The sequence below is a fragment of the Strongyloides ratti genome (assembly GCF_001040885.1).
Source record: "Strongyloides ratti genome assembly S_ratti_ED321, chromosome : 1".
In the NCBI taxonomy this organism is placed as follows: domain Eukaryota; kingdom Metazoa; phylum Nematoda; class Chromadorea; order Rhabditida; family Strongyloididae; genus Strongyloides; species Strongyloides ratti.
The window spans coordinates 2593749-2617133 of NC_037307.1; the positions used below are offsets into that span (position 1 = coordinate 2593749).

Below are 23385 nucleotides of genomic sequence, written 5' to 3' on the forward strand. Positions count from 1 at the left end.
ATTAATGTTCACTATCAAAATAATACTCTTTGCTCCATGCTTCTTGGCATAACGGACACCTTGGAGATTTCTTTGTCCATGAAGCTATACAACACTCATGAAATACATGAGTACATCCACGTGATGATTCAATTTTACAATTTATTGGTTGTTTTTCTTTACATCCAGAAGCCTTCAACTTTTCTTCCTCAACTACACAACTGATACAAAGTTCTAGAAAAAAAAATTATTAACAAAAAAAAAAAAGTACACATTGATAAAATTATATATAAAATATATATAGCGTATATAACTACTATAACATCTATAACATTATAAAATATAAAACATACCAGTAAAATCTTGTCTACAAATAGAACAAGTGCCATTCTCAACATTATAAGACCACGTAGCGACAGGAGTAAATTTTTTAACAGCAAAAGGAAAATCATGATTAGACATTTTAGTAAAACCTTCCAATGCCTGATCAAACTCCTCGGCACTCTGATTAAACTCCTCCATCTGTTGTTTATAAAGTTTGTCCAGTAACAAATTTTGTAAAGTTTCCTTCTACAACATAACAAAACAATATATAAATAAAAAAAATTTATAAATATTTGATGAAATACAGATAAAGAGATAAAATAATTAAATTTTCCTTCTAAAACGCAATTTTTCTCATTACCAAAAAAAAGAAATATATACATATCTTCTAAATATTTTTCTACATACATATATCCATACTTAAAATAAATATACATATATATAGAGGTTTTATAGATGTTATAAAAGAAATATGTATACACAATTTTTTCTAAATAACCATCATTTGTAAGATAAAAAGTCTTTTTCTTGGTGTTATGTTTTATTATTTGAAAAGATTAAGAAAAAAAAAGTGAAGATAATGACAAAAACTTACCCTAGCTATTAAATGTATTTGATTCCTTTTACAAATACTTCGAAGATTCTTGAAGGATAATGTTTTAATTTCTTTCACAGCATTTAATAAATCCTCTGGATAAGCAAATCCATATTCAGTAAGATTTTCTTTATTTTCCCCGTTACTACTGGACATCTTTAAAAAAATTTTTTTTTCTCCTAACTATATAGAAAAAAATATAAGAATAATTTTGTTAATGATGATATAACAAATACTAAATATATAATTATGATATTACCAGCTTTAGAAAAGAAAAGCACTCTTAAAAAGGCTTTAAATAAACTTATTAATTGACTTATAATAAGTTAACTCTTTATATACATATATACGCTTTGTGTCATCAAAAACCTCGTGTCATCAAAGTTATTTCATGATTGTTTTATCATATGTATGTCACAAATGATAAAAAAAAAAAAATTTTAAAGATTATTTTTTTTTGGTAATATTTCCTGTTTAGAATTGTGATAAATATAACTTTTGTTGGTACTATTCTGTTATATCCCCCTCCACATTAAAATGATAAAAAGTACTTGATAATTAATAAATTTTTTTTCAAATAAAATCTTAATTACATAAAGGAAGTAGAATGAATTTAAATAAAATACAAATCATAGATAAACTTTTTTAAATATTAACTAATAATACTGGGAAACATGATGGGATTTGATATTTGAGTCTTTTTTTTTCGTTTTATGATAAAAATTAACGACATTTTTTTAATTTTATTATAAAAATAATTGATGAATTTAGTTTTTTTTTAAATTTTTTTTATCCATCTTGTAGAAAAGAAAATGGAAAATCTGATAGGATTGTTTTTTTTTTCAAAAAAAATATTTTTAAGGTAAGTTTCTATTATTTTAATTTAGGGGGAGATATAACAGAATAGTACCCTTTTGTTTTTATAATTATTTTCTTAATAAAATTAAATTTACCATTATCCTTGAATATTAATTCAATTTAGTAGTATTTTTATTTTTATAAAAAAAAAAATCATTTATTTTATTTACTAAATTTTTTATTTGAAAAAAAAAACTTATCCAAGAGTAATGGCAATAAAAAGTTTTTTACTTTCAGTAAATATAAATAACCTCTGATAATAGTATATCGATAATTTTTATCTGTAATTAGTATACTAATATGTGATGCTTCATTAGTATTTATAATATATATGTTTATTTATCTATATGGTTGTATATAATAATTTTATTTTATTTGTTTGACATATATATATATATATAAATCAGACAATTGATAAAATACGTTTTGGTCCTATACTTCTCCTAAAACACATCTAGCAGGTACTTGTTACACGTGTCATCAAAAGGTTGATTGGAAATTTTTCCACAGATGACATATAGGTAGGAAGAACAAAAGTATACAAATTTTTTTTTTTTATGAAAAAAAAATTCTCAAGGTAATTCTTTTTAATTTCCGCTACAAACATACATATATATACATATATTTTTTTTTTCTTCTATTTCTTCTATATTTTTACAATATATAAAATATAATATCAATGACAAAGAAAAATACTAAGAGTGGTAATAAAAACACTAGTACAAAAAAGAAAAGTTTGTATGTTATTATAAGTTTATTAATTGTTATATTGTCTGTTGGACTTTATTATTACCTTGATATTGATGATGTTGATATAAATGTAGTGATATTTAAAACTAAACCTGTTGGAAGAAAATATACGCAAGATCAACCATTTATACCAAATTTTAATAAGATTAAAAATGAAGGTTTAAAAAATCTTCTTAAAAAACTTAATTTTAATGTTGGTGGACCTGGTGACTATGGAGAGATTGTTCAATTGACAGCAGAGGAAAAAAAACTTGATGATGAAACTTTTTCACAAAATTATTTTAGTATAGTGACATCAGATAAAGTTTCAATAAATAGGAGATTAAGAGAATATAGAAATAAGGGATGTAAAAAAAGAGAAGAAAATAATTATGAAGGTACAAGTAATCCTAAGAAAACATCTATAATTATAACTTTTCATAATGAAGCTTTTAGTACACTTCTTAGAACATTACATTCAATTATTAATAGAAGTAACTTATCTTTGATAGAAGAAGTTATTCTTGTAGATGATATGAGTGAAAAATATTGGTTAGTTGAACCATTAGTTGAGTATGCTTCATTATTACCAATAGAAGTAAAAATAATTCGTATGCCTAAAAGAAGTGGTCTTATTAAAACACGTCTAGAGGCTGTAAAACATGCTGATGGTGAAATAATATTATTCCTTGATTCACATATAGAAGTTACAGAAGGATGGTTAGAACCTTTAATATCAAGAATAGATGATAAACATTTTCGAATAGTATCACCAATTATAGATGTTATTGAGGAACATACTTTTGACTATCAAACTTCAACTTCTCATTTGTCAGGATCATATGATTGGTTTATGTCATTTAAATGGCAAAAAATGCCAAGTCATCTTAATCAACCAAATTTAGCTGATCCATCTCAACCTATCAAAACACCAGCTATAGCTGGTGGTTTATTTGCTGTAAATAAAAAACTTTTTATAAAATATGGTTCATATGATGAGGCAATGAGAGTATGGGGTGGAGAGAATCTTGAGATATCATTCCGTACATGGATGTGTGGAGGAACATTAGAAATAGATCCATGTAGTAGGATATCACATATCTTTAGAGATCATTCTCCATACACTTTTCCAGGTGGTGTTGATGAAGTTATTTATACTAATTTGGGTAGAGTAGCAAAAATATGGATGGATGAGTATAAACAATTTTTCTTTAAATATGTTGCATTTGTCAGAAATCTTGATCTTGGTGATATAGAGGAAAGACTAAAATTAAGAAAAGAATTGAATTGTAAAGATTTTAGATGGTATTTAGAAAATATCTTTCCTGAATCATTAACTCCACATGATACAGAATATTTTGGTAATGTTCAAATTAAAGGAACAAGTGATTGCTTAGCATCATTTGAGGAGGAAAAAGATGATGCGAAAATTGATTTACATCCATGTAATGATGAGGTACGAGAAGAATTATGGGTTTATACAACACGTGGACAATTAAGACAACATAACAGTTGCTTAGTTCCATTTGAAAATGATGAAAACGGTTTTATTAAAACAACAACTAGAGAATGTGAAAATGTTATTAATGATCCTGGAGAAGAATTAGAATATGATAAGAAAACTTTAACAATAAAGCACAAAATTTTAAATAAATGTTTGTCATCTCGTGAGGGCAAAGTTATTTTTGCTGATTGTGGAAATAAGGAATTAAAGCAAAAATGGATTATGACAAAGTTTAATCATTCACTTTAAATGTTTATATAATTAATTTTTTGGTTCTATTTTTAATTTTTACAGGGTCATTTTTTTTTTGATAGAAACTTGTAAATTGATTTCTGTTTATTATATTTAAGATTTTTATGTAGATTTTTTTTATTTATTCAAATTTTGACTAATAGTAGTTACCGTAGAATTTCTATTTTTCTAAATAAAATTCTGCCTAATTTTTATATGTTTATTTTTTTAATTAATCAACATAAATAAATTTTACTATCAAAAGTATATTTTTAATGAAAGTCATTAGTATATTGATAAAAAAACAATATTTTGAAAATAAATTAACTTTTGAAATTTAGCTAATGACGGGAAAAATTTATAAAGATAGCTGATAAGATAATAAATTAAATAATATTCTTAAAAAAAAAATGATTTTAAGTTTTAGTTTAAGATTAATGTTTAAGAATAATTTACGAATCACTTCCAAAACTAAAAATGACTAATTTTTCTTTATCTAAATGCTTATAGATTGTAAATATATTTTTTTTAATTTCACAATATTTCAGTAAAGTTATCTTTTTATTTAATTACAACTTTTTTAGTTATTTGATAACTACTACATCTTATCAATATTAAAACTTAAGATAGAAGATTGCTACTAATAATTTAAATAGTAAAATAAACTTTATTAATTGTAACTTGTTAGTGATAAGATAAATCAAGCAAAGTATATTCTAATTAAAAAACATAATTATTACCATTATTTAGAAATGAATAAAAAATATGTCATTAAGGTGAAAGCTAGGAGTAAAGATGATGTAATAACTTGTGATGAACTTTTTGTTGATAAATCTATTTGTTGAGTTGTTTTACTAATAATGACACTTGTTGGAGACTGAGATGACATGACAATAGGTTTCATTGTTGAACCAGATACCATAGTTGAAGTAAGTTGTGAAGTTCCAAAACCAGCAACATAACCATAAGCAGCTTTGTTTTTACTTATCTTACTAATAACATAAGCAACATATTTAGCTGTACATGAAAAAGTATGAACTCCAAGTCTATTTGCATTAAGTTTATATACAGAATAAGTATTACCAAAAGAATATATTGTCTGTGAAACTACCATTTCTTTTATAAGATTAATACCATTTAATGTCATAACATCATTAGATTGTAAATTTTCAACATACACTTCAATGTAATCTCCATTTGTAAAAGTAATAAATTGAGTAGTTCCATTGTAATATTGTGTAACATCTGGAATATGATGCATATAAATACCATCTAAAGTACTATTTCTATTTGCGTGTGGTGAACCAACACGTGTCAATGCAATACTAGCTTTCTTTGAATCTGTTGCATATTCATTAACCAATGAATGAAGTACTGTAAATGTAGATACTTGTTTTGTTTGAAGATTATTTGGTATACCAATAATTGAATTCAAGTTTGTGTAACTTAAAACAGGGAATTTTTGACCACATGTTGTGTCAGCAGGAGATACACCAATAGTAACTGTATGATCTCCAGAGATGACTCTTTTATCATCTGGTACTAAACTTGAGGAACAATCCCATGTTCCTATTGGTTGTGGCATAAAAGCAGCATAATCACAATTCATATTTGATGTGGTATTACCAAGACTGTAAGCATTTAAATTAGCACATGTAACAGCAGCAACAACAACAATACTTGAATCGGAACTAATATATATTGATGGAGATTCTTTATTAAATGTAATTGGTATAATTTTTTGATTAGTTCCAAGTGTTCCAGTAATAGTAACTGTTTGATTTAAAAGAACAGTACCATTGCTAGATGTTTTGATTACTTGAACGTTAGCATCTTTACCAGGATAAGCTAATATGTGAACTAATTGATTAGTAAATACTACAGATGGTGGTAATTGGAAAAGATATTTTGTTCCAGCAAAAGAAAGTGGTGGTACAAGATACAAATCTCCTTGATCATTTTGTAAATTTAAAACACGACCCAAAACTTTAATTGGAGAAAGTGAAATAATATATATTCTTGGATCTGTTACATTTAAAACATTTCCTGAAGCAATGTGACCATCACTTATGACGTCAGCATAGTCAAAAGTTAGCTAAAAAATTTATCATTTATCAAAAAATAATATTATTTAACTTACTTGATTATGTTCATTATAAGTAGCAGTTATATTAAGAGTTGTTAAATTTTTCTTCAACAATGAATAATAAGAAATCAAAACGGTAGTGTTACCAGGATTTTTAGGTAAGAAATACAATGACAAATGTATTTTACTGGAATTTGATGGATTTTTATAAAGAAATGATGTTACAAATTGACTTCCTACTGTGTCATCATTACAAAAACTTTTGGTAACAAATATTACCACCAAAAATAGTAGTATCTCTTTTATAAATTTCATCTTTAATATAAATATTTTAAAGATAATAAAAAAATCATAATTTTTATTTTATTTTATATAAATAGATATCTTATCTTTTTCCTTTTGTAGTTCTGTACATACAACAGTTAGAAATCAGTAAATGTGAGGATAAGAACTAATTAGTTTATTAGCGTAATGATAACAAATTTTAATTGAACAGGATCATTGATAAAAAATATATAAATTTACCTTTAATTTATAGGTTTTTTTTATTAATTTAATTGATAATAGTTTTTTTTTTGTATTTTGCAATGTTTAAAACTTGGCTTTTCTATTTTAAAATAAAAGTACTTCTTAAACTATATATAATTTACTCTATTTTTTTTTTAATTTTTATAAGATTAAATATAACTTATTGCTAATTAATAATTAGTTGATACCGATAACTTATCTTTAAGATTACATGCTTGTATTCTAATTTTTGTCAATACTTTTTGTAGAAAATTAACTTTTAATTTTAATTATACTATTTCGTAAAAAAAAACACAACACTGCAAACTTTAAAATTCTTGCTAGAATACAAGAAAATTAGATAACTTTCATGCAAAAAAATTTTTTTTCTGTTATTTTAATTTTGATTTATTGTTTGATTATCATGCTATTTTATTTATTTATAAAAAAACTGATTTGAAACATTTAAAAAGAGTTAGATCTATTTGGTAATACAGAAGCTATCTAAAGCACAGGTACAAACTATCCGAATCCAATAAATGTTAATCGAATATATTTATTTAAAATAATTTCTAAAGAAATAATTACAACACATTACTATTATTACATAAAATATATAGAACAAAAAAGTTACATTTAAAATTGGACTTTTTTTGAGAAAAATTTACTAAAAATTTTTATTATTCCCGTTATTGAATCATCAAAGTTTGTTGTTTTTCATGATAAAGTAAATACAAAATTTGTGAATATAAAATTATTAAAATCATAATTAAAAAACAATTATTAAAGAGAACCCATGGGTGTTTTCACAAATCTATCTATCTTAATTTTAAAATATTTAAATTTCTACTTTCTGTTAACTTTTAATTTATATCATCTCAATATAATTTTCTCACAAAGGTTTAAAGTATGTGCTAACCTACCAAATAAAACTATTAAAATTTCCTTATATTCTGATGAAATTTTAAAGTACATCATTAAACAAAAATGGTTTAATTCAAGTTAATGGGGAAGAAGTTTGGTAATGTTTTATAATTTATATTCGCAAATGTTGCTTGGAACACTCTATTTGCTTTTGCATTTTATAGAGTGAAAAATAGATGTATGATCTTATATCTATCAAAGTTCTTCTAAACTATAATGTTATATTTTTATAGAAAAAGATTTTTTTTTAAAGAAAAAAACAATACTTTGGAAATATATACATTTTTATATTTAGTCATTTAATGGTTTGATCATTGATATCATAATATATATTTTAAAATCTTTTAACTATACTTAATAATAAAATGGTATTCACAAATGTTAGATAAGGTATATATATATATGATACTTTGAGACAAAAAGAAAAGTGTTTTATCTAATTGTACTTTACTTTGTTTTACCAAAAAACCAATAAAATTACCTTCATAGTGTTACGAAATTGTTTTAATATTATTAGCTTATTTTAAAATACTTCTACTTTAAGTTATTAAATATTTCTATTATATCTTTAAATAATTTTTCTTTTGAATATAAAAAATTTTTGTATCATGGAGGAAATAAAATATTTACCAGATTTGCCGAAGGAAGTTTTATTAAATATATTTAGTTATATTGACTGGAGATCTATCAATAATTTAATGATAACATCAAAAGAGTTATATTTTTTTATCAAAAGAAATTTTTATAAATTTGAAAAAATTGTAAAATTGTATAGTCTTTGTATTGAAGAAGTTTTAGAAAAAAATAGTGAAAAGACTATTCAAATAACTTATATAAATGTTAAACGTCAAACAGCAGTAAATTCTTTTAAAATAATTTCATTGGTAAATTTATATTATTAATATGATAATAATTTAATTTTTGTAGAAACCATCAGAATTAAATGTTTTTGAAAGTTTTTTACAAAGAGTTGATTTTTCTGTTTTAAAAAATTTGTTTATTTTTCTTAATAATCAGACAAATTTTATTGATGTTCTTAATCGTTACATCACCTGTGAATCTGTTTTTATATGTATTAAAATTTTTTTATGTGATCATGAAGGAAATATTCATATTCCATTTACTTTGTTGTCAAAATTTACAAGAGTTAAGAATCTGAGTATATCATTAGATTATCCCTTAAAAATTGCACCTCCACCTAGTTTATTTCCGATTTCAAATTCATTAAGACATATTAAGATTGATGAAGGAAATGGTGTTGAAATTATTGATTTTCATACAATTCAAAGGCTTGTTGAATCCAATCCAGAAATTTATGATATTAAAATTAACTCAACATTAAAGGATAAGTATAGAGATATTGCTAAAGGAATTAGATGTGGTCAAATAAAAAGAAGAGTTAAATTTTGTACTCATACAATTATTTATGCTAAATTTATTGTCAATGAAGAGGATGACTGTTTCTTATCATTGAAAAATTATTTACAATATGTTGATCATGAAAATGTTAATGATTTTTCTTATTATGATGACGACGGTAAAAAAATTGATTATGAATGTTTGGTATTTTATACTGGTGATTTAATATGTCAAAAATGTGGAGAAAAGGATACACTTTGTGTTATGTTATTACGTGAATTTTAGTTTTAATTATAATAATTTTTAATTCAAATTTTATTATAATATTTTTTAATTTTTAAAAAAAAATAGTTTTGTAAAGCAGAAATAAAAAACTATTATGATAAAAGTGTTTTATTTTTTGGGAGTTCAAAAAATACGTTTTTATAAAACTTTTAAATATTCAAAAAACTTGTATAATAATAAAAAAAATTGTTTCTGGAAATTCTACAAAATATTGTAGCTTTTTAGCTTTCTGAAAACTAACTTGAAAAGTGTCAAAATCAATGATTCTATTAAAACTAATTAATGATGTATGTTTTTATTAATATTTTTTAAATATGATTTAAAACTACATTGAAAATTTAATAATTTATTTTGTCAATGTAAAAATATATAGATTATAAATATTTAACATTTTTATTGAAAAAATATAATCTTATTTGTTATATTAAAATTAATCATCACCTTCAGTATTGTCATCAGGACTTCCTCTAGAAGTTTTATAAAAATCTTTTGGAGTATATTTAACACTAATTTGTTCTTTTGGTTTTAATCTCGTATAGACAACAATTGCCGTTGGCATAGGTCCCCATGTTATTTTTGGTCTAGTTAAACCATAAAAATCATCTTCTTTTGTTTTTTCAGTTTTATTACTCATTCTTGAAATTGTTAGTGCTGCTTTTATTGAATTACTTTTAATAATATCTGTGGTAAAATATTTTGACTTCTCTTCAATTAATGATAATGCACCCCAAGGATGAACATTTAATGACTCATGAACTGGCATTTCATAAAATTTTAATTTACCATTTACATAATCTTCTTGGTCTTCTGGTTTAATAACTAAATCTTGATCTGTTGTTGAGCTGTCACTTGCATCAATGTCATGTTGTGCTTTTTCAGCAGAAATCATTTTATTTATCACTTTTTTTTCCAAAAGTTTTAAATCAAATTTTGGATGCCAGAACGGTCTTCCTCTGAAGTCAAATAGTTTACCATTATTATTATAATTTTGGCGTATCTTGAAATCTGGTGGTGCATCTATAACTGCATCTCTATATGTTATTGAATAGTACGGATGTGGTGGTCCCTTTCTCCTTATGTCATTTTTTAATTTTTTATTATCATCATTAAAGAATGTTTTTTGTGATAATGGATATCTATCATCATTAGTGCATTTGGCTTTTTTATTCTTTTTAGGTTGACCAACTTTGTTTAATTGTTCGTTTGATGAATCAGCCATTTAAATATTGATAAGTAATTGGAAAAATTTTTTTAAATTTGTAATTTTAAAATTTTCATATTTCGATGAAAATTTGTTTATTAAAAATTAATAATATTTATAATCTTTTAAAATTAATTTAATTAAAAAAAAATGTTGAAAATATTTAAAAAAAATTCATATCCAATCAAATTTTTTTTTAAAAAAATTGTATAAAACATTCAATTGTTAATGTAGTAGTATTTTTTATAGTTATTATTTTACAGAATGAAGACAGTATATTTGGTGATGTGTTTTAATTACCGTAATACAATGTAAAATTCTTGTCAAGAAAAATTATATCATCACTAAATTTTCAATGAATCATTTCTTCTAAAATAAATTTTTTGAAAGTTTTTTTAATGAAAAAAAGTGCAATTTATTATTCTTCGGTATATTGCTTAACAAAAATTATAAAAATATTTCTAGTGGTAAAAACGGTATATAATTTATTTCATTTTTTTTTTCAATGAAATATTATTTTCAAAGATTATTTTTATCTTTGTATTCTTGGTTGATAATGTTGTATATCATTTTTTCTTTATTTTAGGTGAAAAAATTACAACAAAAAAAATTGATTTTCAATCAATGGTTTAAAAATGAAGAAGAAATGTTTAAGAGTTAAAATTAGAAAACTAATTCATAAAATTAATGATATAGTAAACGATAGAATAGATAATTCAAATATTATAGAAGACAATGTGATAGATGAAGGTGATATAAGAATAAGAAGAGATCGAAAATTTGCTATAAAGGATGTTAAAAAAATCTTTGAAACTTTTAATGCTGAGCCATATGTTTATAAAGGTGTAAAGTTACATGCATGTGGAAATCTTTTAGATTATTTATTAATATTTGGATTGAATAAAGCAATAAATGCTGATTTTATTGATTATACTAATCTTGGTGCTTGTACAATTCTTGAAACTTCATATAAAGAAAATTTTGAAAATGAACATAATATAAAAATTTTTTCATTGGAAAGTATTAATACTACTGATTTGGAAAATACTTTGAAAATATGTAACTATGAACCTTTAGAAAGTATTGAACATTTTTTTAGTAAAATGAATGTTGATATAGTGGAATCATCAAAGAATTCTTATAATATAAGATTGAATGAGGCAAATGTATGATTTATTTTTCTTTAAAATTATATTTTTGTTATAGAAATATAAAATGGATTGTAACTCTGAAATGCTTCGTAAGAGAAAGAATAAAATAATTATCAATAGTTTTAATGAAGATTTAAGTGAACGCTGTTTTGTTCTCACTTATAATTTTAAGCGTTTTGAAGAAGATAGAAATAAAGAAATTCTTCGTAAATATACTAAAAAAGACGCTGAAAATGTGCTTATTGTACTAGATGTTTTGTTGAAAATGTATACGGAGGAGGCAATTGCTCAATTTACTAGTGTTTCAATGAATACCTACAAAAAAGCTGTGGAATTTTTTAAAAATTTAAGTTCAGTTTCTTTGTATAATGGAAATAATACAAAATTCATAGATAATAATCAATCTCTAATGTTTGTTGATAACACAAATATCGATGAGAAAGATTCAAAAGAAAAGTTTTACAGGGATAACAATATTAATTTTTTTCACACTGATAATGAGTGTATTAAGGAAAATATGAAGGAAAGTCTAGAGATGAAAAGTAATGAAAAAATATTTACAACACTACCACAAGAATTAAATGATAATCGTGTAATATCTGATTTAGCTAAAGTAAAATATTCAAAAAATGGTAATATTATTTATACATTAGAACCTAATCTATTTCTTAAAAATAATGAGTTAAAACGACTACTTTTTGATGCAGATGTTAAACAATTAGCAAAAGCAAGTTATCCTTTTTCGGATGGCATTGTTTTAACAATTAATTTTAACACTACTTATAGATATAAAATGTATTTTAATGATAAAGAAATATTAGCATTACTTAAAAAGATTGAAAGAAATGTTGAAACAAATAGAAATGAACGATTTGTGATTCGGAAGAAATTTTATAACAAAAAACATGCAACTCATGAAAGTAATTCTTCATATATCAATGACAGACATTTAACAATTAAAAAAAATAGATCATTATAATAAATATAAAAAAAAAATTGAAAAGAGAACATTAAATTTTAATAGATATCTTTTTTATTATCATTATGTGTAATAAAAATATTTAATAAGTTACTTTATAAATAAATTTACTTTATTATTGAAGTTGATGTTTGAGGTTATTATAACAATTTTATTTTTTGCATCAATTTCAATAAATATTATTCTAATTACAATGATTATTTTCATGAATTGTAATTAAAATATTTTTTTGTTATTGTAATTATATTGATAAAAATAAAAGTAATAATAATGTAAATATTTAAGTTTATATTATCTTGGTAAAATTTTTTATGTAGTAAAAAAAACAACTTTTTATTTTCGAATTCTTAAATAAATGTATATTCACATGATTGTTATTTAAAAAACATTTTTGTTAAATATAATCACTAATATTAAGAGGATAAAACTTTAGAAGTTAAAATAAATCAAAATTAGAGATTGAGTGTAGGGAATATTTTTTAAAAAGATACCAACTTCTTTAACTCAATGGAAATATTATACATTAAGAAAACAATTAAAGATAGTCTCATTTTCTTAGGTTGCATATCATGTGAAATATTTTTTAGAAAAAGTTTCAAGCACATATTTAAAACTAAAACACATAAGTTTTTATAAGCATTAAAATAGATGCGCTGTATTTATTTTAACTTTTACGATATATTGTACGTTAGAAAGTTTTTCAATTTCCAATAATTTTGAAAATATGATATGTGGTACTTTTGTGCCCTTAACTTTTTTTCACTCTTTTTATATATCAAAAATAATTGAAGATACAAAAGGGTTTTCAAGATAAATCTTATATGAAAATTATTTAGAAGTTGATAGAAAAAAACTACTTGTCAATACATTTATTTTGAAGCGAGATATAATGAAGAGCGGAAATTTTTTCTAAATATTTATTTTTCTCGACATCTATCTACTCAGGAGAAACTTATCATACAATAATAAAACTAAAAGCAATAAGTTTTCTATTTTCAGTTCATTTTATGATAGTTAATATAGTTTTTTTAAGTTGTACAACAATTTTTTTAAGTCCATTTATGGAGTACATTGGTAAAACAAAATTTAACATTTTTTCTTTTAGAAATTCAATGCAATTAAAAAAAAAATTATATGCTACACATAGTGCTAAACTTTTTTTTAACTATTATGCAAACAACATTTTAACGTAAAATTTATTCAAAATAAAAATATCAAAAATAAAGATTTATAAAAAATTAAATATTTCTAAGTGTTTTGTAAATATTAGCAAAAAAACGTTTCTTGCAAAATCTTAATAATACCTCTTTTCCTTCTGATTTGAAATCAACTATAACACCAGGATGAATTTTAATGTAACTAAACCGATGATTTTTGACAAGTTCATATGCATGATCATTATCTATACCACATTGAACCATCATATTGATGTAAGGTTTTTTTTTCTTCACATTTGTTATCTTAAAAACAAGGCCAATGGATTTATAGATAAAAGAACATTGAACAGGACGACGTTCTGGTAAAAAATTTTTATCTCCAATAGCTCTGAAAAACAAATCACAGTTAAATATTCTATTTTTGACAATCAAAAAATTATTATTGAATATTCGAAAACCACCAAGTTTTAGTATTAATGGTTTTTTAATAGAATAACTACTTGAAGGTGATAAAAGTGAATTTCTTTCACTTGTTTGAAATATATCAGTTAATGTACAAGGATCATCACTTTCCCATAAATTATCTTCATTGTCAATTTCATCGGTTGACTTTTTTAAAACATCCATTTGTATATATTTTCTTAATGGTAAACTTCTGAAAAAAAAAGATACAATTATTAGTTTTATAAAATTGATTAATGTTATTATAAAGCGTATCATATTCTATATTTTAGTTTTTTTTAATAATAACAAATTTGTCTCAATTTCTTCTTAAAATTATTTTCAACTTTTTTCAACTAAATTTATTAAAAATTTTGTTACCTTATTGAAATATTTTATATGATAATTTAAGTTAAGAATAACAACAAATTCAGATATTAAATTCTTGTTCATAATTAAAATCTAATAATAATTAATAATGTGTAAACATGAACTATCATAAAGTTTTATTGTAAAAAAGTACTCATGCACACATATATCAGTTCATTAAATGTAAAATCATTTAAATATCTGAATGGGTTGTTAAATACATTTGGATAACAAAGTACAATGTTACAATCAAAAAAATAATGTATAACTTTTTAAATTACTATAAATACAAAATGGTTAGACATTAAAAAATGATACCATGCACCCCTTGGAAAAGCGATATATTATTTTAGTAAAAATTAAAAAAAAATTGATAACATAAAATGGGAAAATTTTTTATTAATTATAAATAATTAATTTATTGTATTTTTAATTTATGAAATACATATCGAAATGTTTCTACAGAATTGTTGATTATACATCAAATTACTTCAAAAATACCCGTTTTCTTTTACACAATAATATTTACGTTATTTCAAATCACAGTTTATTATACTTTTTTTTTTATAAATTTTTAAAATTTATTTATACAAGTGAATTTAAGTTCTATTGATATTATATATGGGATTGTATTTAAAAAATATTATTGTAATTGCTATTGTTAAACAAATCGAAGATACTGTTATAAATGCTATACCCATAAAATAATTTTTTCCTCCAAAAATTGAGGTTGTCGAAATGATAAAATATTTCTTTCCATTAAAACTTTTTACAGGATAATCTAAAAATATATTTATACTCATTTTTTATAGTATTACTTACTATTCATAATTTTCAATGTATACAAACCTTTTGGAAGACCATTTTGAAAAATTTTACTATTATTTTTATCTAGAATTCTATATAAATTTCTAAAATTATTTAAGGCAGCTGTTTGCATCCAAACAATAAAATCAGAATTTTGAAAACCATTATTGTCAGGATTTACCTCATCTAATTTACATGGTTCTTTTCCCCAATTTAGTGGTTTAGTGGTATTGGAGAATGATTGGCATAGATCACCATTAATTAAGGGAGGATTTTTATATTTATTTTTAAGTAGTGATTCCCAAACAACACCTTTATAAGTAAATGGTACTTTTATTTTATTTAAAAATAATTCAAATGTATCATTAAACATTGAATTAGCAATAGCTCCACATGGTGCTATAACTTTTCCATTTTCATCATATGAATATGAACCACATTTATGTGTATTCTAAAATTAATAAATAATTATTTATATAAAAAAAAGAAAAAATATATTTTTACCATTAAGTCTCCCATCAATTGTTCATTACTCCTACTCTTTATATACATTCTAAAATTTTGATAAAAATTATCTAAACCATAATAAAAATAAACATCTCCAATAATATCATTTGAAATATTTAATGTTATACTACAAATACCACCATCATTACAATCCGTATAGTCAGTTGTTATTTCTTTAATTTGTAAATTATCATGATACAAAAAAATACCAAAACACATAAAAAGAAGTGACAAAATTAGAAAAAAAGGTACAGAATATTTCATTTCAGGTACTGGTTGCCATGTCGGCAACTTTTGTTGTTTAATCAATTGGCAATATGAAAAATTATCCATAAAATGTAAAAATTATCCTTAAAAATTTTGATAGAATAAAAATAAATAAATAAATTTTTACTTTAATAAAATATCTGCTTAAGGGCAAATGTTATTAATAATATATACAAATAAAACTCTTCGTTGTAAAATCAAAAATGTATATAATGTCACTATTTGTATAAATTTAGAAAATGTGTAATTTACATTTCTAAAAACATTTCTTTATCATTAATATTAACATAGTAAAGTTTTTTTTTTATAACAGTGTTCTTATCATATTAATATATTTAAGTAAATAATTGTAATCTTCTTCTATCAATGATTGCATTATATTTTAAATCAATTTTTTTTTGAAATATACTTTTTTCATTTTTTCTTTAAGTAAAAACAAAATAACATTTATTTTCCAATAATATTTATCCATTTTGATAAAAAAAAACATATTTTGATATTGTTTAAACAATAATAAAATTTCCTTATTTAGTAATTTCATTACATATATTTTTTTTAAATGTTGGAAGGGATATCGACTCCTTTTAACAAATATTTTTTTCACAATTAAAATTTTTTTTTCCTCATTATTTATTATTTTTTTCTTTTAAATATTAAATATATTAATAATTTTTATTAAGTATATTTTTAAAATAAGGGGGTTATAGATTGAAATGATTTCTGTCGTTCCCTGATGTGACCTTTATGATCATACAAATATTAATTATTTATTTTTCTTTAATTCTTAATTTTGTTTTCAAATAAATGTTGATCTTCTTCTTATTTCAAAGACTTTATTGATAAGATAAGATAATATAATATTTTTATTAACTATTAATGCACTTATTTTATTGAGTATTTAAAAATAAAAAATTATGTAAAAATAATAAATTATTGAATTTAACATTTCTCATAATACAAAAAAAAAAATTAATTTTTTTCAAGAGTTATGATATATTCTATAATATTGTACCAGTTTCAGAATCTAAAGTCTTTTTCCTTTTAACATATTGAAGACAAATAAATGTTATATAAAAAATGAATCCACACATAACTGCAATAACTGATATTATTATTAAAATACCAAATGTTCTAACATCAGGTAGTAGAATAACCATTATATCTTTCATAACACTAAAAGCATTACATATAGATCCCTGTACACCAAAAACAGTTCCTCTTTGACTTTCTGGAACATTTTCTTGCATTATTTGTGTTATACCAATATCAATTAACCATAAACCAAAGCGAGCTGTAATAATACTAAAAAGGAATGTCAGAACACTTGAGGGATTTGTTGATAATCCAAAAATATAATTATCTTTTATAATTTCTTCATCAACATAAGGTGATTCGATTAATGTTGTATTGATAATTGTTTTACTAGTACTTACAAATAAATTACTACCTTCTTCACCTGTTATCTCTCCTGACATTCTAACAAAAGTGGCACCACTAAATATATTTTTAAACCATGTTGAAAATTCAAATGTTTCATAAAATTCTTTTGGATCAAATGGGCTTCCAGGTAAGAATATTGATATAATAGAAAATAATAGACATGTTATTTGTAATATAAAACCTAATAAACTTGTTTTTTCTGTTCCAATACATTTTTGAATAAATGGATAGACAAATGCTGATAATACTCCTAAGGCACTACCAACAAATCTTGAATATCCTATCCATATTTCTGGAAGACCCATTGTTTTAGCATAACCTATACCAAGACCATCAGATCCAAGAACTGTAAAATATAATAATGCTAAAGCATATGCTGCTAAAAATATAGGTTGCCTAAAGTATGTTTTTATCATTGAACAAAAGGATAATTTTACAACTTTTTTATTTTCTTTATTATTATCATTTTTACATTTGGAATCTAAAAGTGGTATTCCATTATCAATATTTTTGTGTTGTCTTGTTCTAAGATGTGGTACAGAGTTATAAAGTTTTTTAAGAGCAATAAATTCAACAATCCATGATAAAAGATTCCATATAGCTAATACTATAGCAATTGTTTGATAAGATTGAAATGTTAACATATATCCAACAATAACAGGAGATAACATAGCTGATGTTTGATCAATGATGTGCATTTTTGAGTTACATTCTACAATAAAAAAAAATGTTTTTTTATAATAAATCTATAACTATATAAGGTAAGAAAAAAATTACCAGCTAGAGTAACATCACCATCTGAGTATGTTGCCAAAACAACAATCCAATCTTTTGTAAAAGCAAGTTTCTCTCCACCAGATGCAATATTAGAAAGAGCATTAAAAAATAAGGCTCCTATAAGTGAAACAAAATAAACAACATCACAGTCTTTTTTTGATAAACAATAATATAAACAAAGTGACGAAATGACGACTGATAAATTATTACCAGCTAAAACAGCTTGTATGCCAACATTTCTTTTATGGCGATCTAACATATTTCCTATTATTGATGAAAATGCCATTGAAGAGAGGCCGTCAATTAACTGATATAAACCTATCAATTTTAATCCACCAATTAATACCATTATAAGTGATACAGCAAAAGTCCACATTCTATCACCAAAACTTGAAATGCTATATGCAATATAAAGAAGATAAAAAGATTTTTTTGTCCTTAAATATTTTAATTAAAATATCTAAAAATTGTAAACTAACACAAAATTTTCTGCTATCATTCTATTACTTTTACAAGTCACACAAATAATTTTTCTCTTTGTTTCTACCGATTTTGAAATAAATGTTTATTTCTATTAAATAATAAAGTTAAAAGAAATAAAGTAAGTTAAAAAAAAATAGTCTATATAAAAATTTTCTTTTTATATGTGAATATTTTAAATAAAATAACTATAAAATATTATATATACATTAAAAACACACTTATTTGACGCCTTTAAATATATTATTTACTAGGTAAAAAAAGTTCATATCATTTTATTACAAAAATTAATATACCAAAATTTTAGAAAATAATATTTTCACCTATAACAAAATTTTATTCTTATTCTTATTCTTATCAATATAAAGATAAATCAAAGATATTGTTTATAAAATAGTATTTTAATAATTTTTGAAAAGACAAGTATTGGTCTTTGAAAGACAAAAGCATAAACCTTTAACTTAAGAAATTTAAGATAATGAATAACTAATTTTATTATTATTTTTTCATTATTATATATTATATTATATTTAAGGAAGCTTATCATTTATCTTTTCAATTAGTACAATAAAATACTTTTGATATGTTATAGGTTAATGATAAAAAAAAATTAATGACACCATGATTATGTAATCAAGCATCTATACTTATAAAATTATAAACTTCAATAAGTTAAAAAATTATTGACAATATATCGATATGAAAAGTAAATTTTTTAAAAGATTAATATTGTATGGCCATTTGGTATTCTTTCACCAATTATATATTGATAATTTTAGATTATCCCTAACAAAAGTGAAAAGAAGAAATTTTACTAACTAAGAAAACAGCATGATGGTGGAGTGATTTTTTATTTTCTTATAAGATTATACAAAGAAAATAATTGGTATATGTAGGAATATTAATCTAAATTACAAATAAATAATATTATTTAATAATAGATTTTGACAAAAATTTAAAAAAAAAAAATTCTTTTAAAATAGACATGTGAAAAGTACATGGTTCCTTCATATATTAATCTTTTATCTTTATACTCTTAATATATATTTTCTAATATTTTTCTTATTAAATAATGGAACGTCATTTTTTTAACTTATACTTTGTTTAAAAAAAAAAAGTACAAAAACAATGGTAGTTATGATTAGTCAAAAATATATTTATTCAGTTACTTTAATTTTTAATGATGAAAAATAATATTACAACATTTATCTTTTTAAATTATTAACATAGCTTTTCTTACTTCATCTGCTTTACCCTTTCCAGCTAGCATTTCAGAAAGTTTAAAAGAAAAGTCCATAGCTGTTCCTGGTCCACGTGATGTTACAACTTTATCATTATATACTACAACTCTATCTGTAGAATATTTATAACCAGCTTTAACAAGTTCCTCCTCAAAACATGGGTAGGAAGTTATAGTAGCACCAGAAGCAATTTTATGAGCTGAAAAAGCAATTGGTGCTGCACAGATAGCAGCAATAATTTTTCCATTTTCTTCATGATTCTTTAAAATTTCTCCAACAACAGAACTTTCAGCAAAAGCTTTACTTCCTGGACCACCACCAGGAAGAATAACAGCATCAAAAGTTTTTCCCTTAACATCTGACAATTTACAATTAACCTTATATTCAGATCCATTTGTACAAAGTACAGTTTCTGTATCTTGAAGAGATGCAACAGTTACATCAACTTTTGATCTTCTTAATACATCAACAGGTGTAACTAATTCAATATCTTCACTACCTTTTGAAGCTATAATAAGAGCTGAAACCATATCTGAAAACTTTCTAGTAGTATTAATATTTGTTGAAAAATATTTTAATACCGATAAACTTCTACGAAACATACTTTAAGTAATAAAAATAAAAAAATTGATTAAATTAAAGGAGAAACAATAGTTATAAAAAAACATATTCAACTTTTTCAATTTGCACGTTCTCTTATCAATTCCTATAGTCAATTTTCTTGACAAGATTTTCTTCTACACCCGTGGAAAAATATATACGAAATTTGTTTTTGTTTAGTGCAAAAAAGTGTTAAATATTTCTTTCTATAGTAATGTCAGCAGTTCGTCTTGGAGCAGGAGCTCTCCGTGAGTTACGTCTTCATCTTTGTCTTAAAGGCACAACCTCAAGTGGTGTTAGATCTTTTATTGAAAATGAATATGTCAATTTAAAGAAGACCAATCCAAATTTTCCTATTCTAATTAGAGAAGCTTCCGGTGTTCAACCAAAACTTTTTGCAAGGTATATATTTTAATTGTATTTTTATATATTATAATTTTTTAGATTTGAAAAAGGAGTAGAAGAAGCTGTATCATTGGAAAATTTAAGTAAAGATGATATCTTACGTTTAATTACTAATTTTGCTTCCAAAAAGCCAATCTAATATTATAAATATATTTATAGGAAGATATTAGGTTGTAAAAAAAATAAAAATATATATATATATATATGTTTTTTTTGCCTTATTAAGTAAAATGATTAAAAATAATTAAAACTGTTTAATAAAATTATTATATACATCAACAGTGACACGGCCGGCTTTTTCAGCAAAGACCTTATCAGAAGGGTGAAGAAAAAGTTCTAAAGATACACAATTATCTTCATCAGGATTATATTGAGCTAACTTAAGATGTTTTAGAAAGGTATGCCTCCTTTTTAAACCCGCTATTGGACAACGTAAAACTAAAGGATATTCTCTTATCTGTTTATTTTCAAGTTTCATTTGATTTTTACAAAAGGCTAATGTTATTTGAATGTGACTTTCATCCATCATAAATACTCTTGGATCAGTTAATAAAATATGCCTTTGTTCATATACTAGAAATTCCGATTCGCCAAGTAGTTGAACTATCCGTTGTATTGGTCCTGTTCCGTACATTATAACTCTTGGTTCTTTAACAATAACATTCCTAATCTCAACAGGTTTACATTTAAAAGTTTTTTGTAACCATCCTAATCTTTTGTCAATTATTTGAACTTGATTATTTATCCAATACCTACTTTCAGTAATTATCTTTGCTATCTCATTTTTTTTAAATTTTTTTATTGATAAATAATTTACTCTTACTTTCATATCATTCAGATCTTGTAACATAAAATATGGATTTCGTGTTAAATAATCTCCTAATTCTATTACATCAACACCAACATCTTCTACCAACCATTTTATTTTTGGTAAAACATCATTTTCCCAGTTTAATCTTACGATATGTTTACCAATTTTTGTATTTGTATCAATATCCAATAAATCAACACCTATATCAACAAGATTTTGAAGAAGGGGTAAATGATTTATATATGTAGCTAAACTCCTACCATGTGTTGGAGGTAAATATTTATTTGGATCAAAAGGATGCGGATTATTAGGAGATGGAGGTTTTGAAAGATCTGTATTATCTAATTCACCTTCATTATAAATTATCCTTCTGAAATTATTTTTTTTATTATCCCTGTCTATGGGAGTCATATACAATTGGGCATCTTTAACCACAGGATCATTAAAAATTAATTCTTTATATTTTTCAATCAATGACTCTTCAGAAGGTTTATTTTTTACTAATCTATTTTCATCAACAACCAAACATTCTTTTTGTGGTATTTCAATTGATTCACTTTTCCATCTAAGTCCTCTATATGAAAAAAAATTTCTTTTGACAAATTTTAAATGTATACCAAATCGATTCATACATAAAAAAAAATTCTTAAAAAAAAAACTAAAAAAAAATTCAAAATAAATATTTAGAAAAAAAAATATATTACATTGATAAAACACAATTAAATTAGCAATCTCTATTTTTAGTATCTGTGTAAAGCAAAAAAAAAATGTATAACAGGTATTAAAAAATCCTTTGTAACTACAAAAACCAATGAAGAAAGCTATAACATCTATTGATAAAAATTGATAAACATTCAAAATATATTTAATGACATATATAAATGTGCCCATTATTTTTGAAGCTGCTGTTTTTGGGGACCAAGAAGCATGGCTTGACGTGCATGTTGCTAAAAGAAAAAAAATTAAATTAATATAAAATAAAATGAATTATAAATACCTCGGATTTTTCAAGTTCATGTAGTTCTTTAACAACAGCAAATGGAAGAGCCACTATAACAAATGATGTAGTAAGAATCCAGATACCATTACTTCCATAATAAAATGCTCCTTTCACTAAACTTCTAGTGGTGTTAAATGCTTTACTAACTGCTTTATTAACAACATCTGGACAAAACTCTGATAATCCTACTATTCTTTCAACTAATGTTTCATGAATTTCATCGTCTGGTACATTATCCCAATCAATTTTTTGGTCCATTTTTTGCTATTTGTTAAACCTATAAGCATGTTAAATAAAAAAAATATTTATAAAGTTAAAAAGATATTAATAGAGAGGATAATTACTCTATAAAATTGTATAAAATTATAAAA

General features: G+C 23.2%; 13 protein-coding genes across 13 annotated transcripts; 4 read left to right on the forward strand and 9 right to left on the reverse strand.

Moving 5' to 3' along the window:
• Position 1: 1 nt before the first annotated feature.
• On the reverse strand, positions 2-1054 carry SRAE_1000081000 (RING-box protein 2; the record flags this gene model as incomplete). The annotated part of the gene is made up of 3 exons (XM_024647689.1): positions 2-213; positions 333-549; positions 899-1054. 3 exons carry the CDS (start codon positions 1052-1054, stop codon positions 2-4), a joined length of 585 nt encoding a protein of 194 aa, XP_024501742.1.
• A 1381-nt stretch (positions 1055-2435) lies between these two features.
• On the forward strand, positions 2436-4238 carry SRAE_1000081100 (Ricin B lectin domain and Glycosyltransferase 2-like domain-containing protein; the record flags this gene model as incomplete). The annotated part of the gene is made up of 1 exon (XM_024647690.1): positions 2436-4238. The coding sequence occupies one exon, from the start codon at positions 2436-2438 to the stop codon at positions 4236-4238; it is 1803 nt and encodes a 600-aa protein (XP_024501743.1).
• A 724-nt stretch (positions 4239-4962) lies between these two features.
• On the reverse strand, positions 4963-6621 carry SRAE_1000081200 (Hypothetical protein; the record flags this gene model as incomplete). The annotated part of the gene is made up of 2 exons (XM_024647691.1): positions 4963-6315; positions 6361-6621. 2 exons carry the CDS (start codon positions 6619-6621, stop codon positions 4963-4965), a joined length of 1614 nt encoding a protein of 537 aa, XP_024501744.1.
• Positions 6622-8345: 1724 nt separating this feature from the next.
• SRAE_1000081300 (F-box domain-containing protein) lies at positions 8346-9381 on the forward strand (the record flags this gene model as incomplete). The annotated part of the gene is made up of 2 exons (XM_024647692.1): positions 8346-8621; positions 8665-9381. The coding sequence occupies 2 exons, from the start codon at positions 8346-8348 to the stop codon at positions 9379-9381; spliced, it is 993 nt and encodes a 330-aa protein (XP_024501745.1).
• A 430-nt stretch (positions 9382-9811) lies between these two features.
• Positions 9812-10600, reverse strand: SRAE_1000081400 (Hypothetical protein; the record flags this gene model as incomplete). The annotated part of the gene is made up of 1 exon (XM_024647693.1): positions 9812-10600. One exon carries the CDS (start codon positions 10598-10600, stop codon positions 9812-9814), a length of 789 nt encoding a protein of 262 aa, XP_024501746.1.
• A 617-nt stretch (positions 10601-11217) lies between these two features.
• SRAE_1000081500 (Hypothetical protein) lies at positions 11218-12525 on the forward strand (the record flags this gene model as incomplete). The annotated part of the gene is made up of 3 exons (XM_024647694.1): positions 11218-11748; positions 11789-12460; positions 12520-12525. 3 exons carry the CDS (start codon positions 11218-11220, stop codon positions 12523-12525), a joined length of 1209 nt encoding a protein of 402 aa, XP_024501747.1.
• Positions 12526-13950: 1425 nt separating this feature from the next.
• On the reverse strand, positions 13951-14496 carry SRAE_1000081600 (Hypothetical protein; the record flags this gene model as incomplete). The annotated part of the gene is made up of 1 exon (XM_024647695.1): positions 13951-14496. The coding sequence occupies one exon, from the start codon at positions 14494-14496 to the stop codon at positions 13951-13953; it is 546 nt and encodes a 181-aa protein (XP_024501748.1).
• A 782-nt stretch (positions 14497-15278) lies between these two features.
• On the reverse strand, positions 15279-16212 carry SRAE_1000081700 (Protein of unknown function DUF284, transmembrane eukaryotic family-containing protein; the record flags this gene model as incomplete). Its single annotated transcript, XM_024647698.1, has 3 exons — positions 15279-15460; positions 15502-15937; positions 15991-16212. The coding sequence occupies 3 exons, from the start codon at positions 16210-16212 to the stop codon at positions 15279-15281; spliced, it is 840 nt and encodes a 279-aa protein (XP_024501749.1).
• Positions 16213-16318: 106 nt separating this feature from the next.
• Positions 16319-18976, reverse strand: SRAE_1000081800 (Solute carrier family 40 member 1; the record flags this gene model as incomplete). Its single annotated transcript, XM_024647699.1, has 6 exons — positions 16319-16343; positions 16388-16403; positions 17273-18412; positions 18478-18594; positions 18688-18914; positions 18957-18976. 6 exons carry the CDS (start codon positions 18974-18976, stop codon positions 16319-16321), a joined length of 1545 nt encoding a protein of 514 aa, XP_024501750.1.
• A 1194-nt stretch (positions 18977-20170) lies between these two features.
• SRAE_1000081900 (Protein DJ-1) lies at positions 20171-20728 on the reverse strand (the record flags this gene model as incomplete). The annotated part of the gene is made up of 1 exon (XM_024647700.1): positions 20171-20728. One exon carries the CDS (start codon positions 20726-20728, stop codon positions 20171-20173), a length of 558 nt encoding a protein of 185 aa, XP_024501751.1.
• A 284-nt stretch (positions 20729-21012) lies between these two features.
• SRAE_1000082000 (NADH dehydrogenase [ubiquinone] 1 alpha subcomplex subunit 2) lies at positions 21013-21342 on the forward strand (the record flags this gene model as incomplete). Its single annotated transcript, XM_024647701.1, has 2 exons — positions 21013-21200; positions 21243-21342. 2 exons carry the CDS (start codon positions 21013-21015, stop codon positions 21340-21342), a joined length of 288 nt encoding a protein of 95 aa, XP_024501752.1.
• A 105-nt stretch (positions 21343-21447) lies between these two features.
• Positions 21448-22644, reverse strand: SRAE_1000082100 (LD27042p; the record flags this gene model as incomplete). Its single annotated transcript, XM_024647702.1, has 1 exon — positions 21448-22644. The coding sequence occupies one exon, from the start codon at positions 22642-22644 to the stop codon at positions 21448-21450; it is 1197 nt and encodes a 398-aa protein (XP_024501753.1).
• A 260-nt stretch (positions 22645-22904) lies between these two features.
• On the reverse strand, positions 22905-23272 carry SRAE_1000082200 (Mitochondrial import receptor subunit TOM22 homolog; the record flags this gene model as incomplete). Its single annotated transcript, XM_024647703.1, has 2 exons — positions 22905-22961; positions 23012-23272. The coding sequence occupies 2 exons, from the start codon at positions 23270-23272 to the stop codon at positions 22905-22907; spliced, it is 318 nt and encodes a 105-aa protein (XP_024501754.1).
• Positions 23273-23385: the final 113 nt, after the last annotated feature.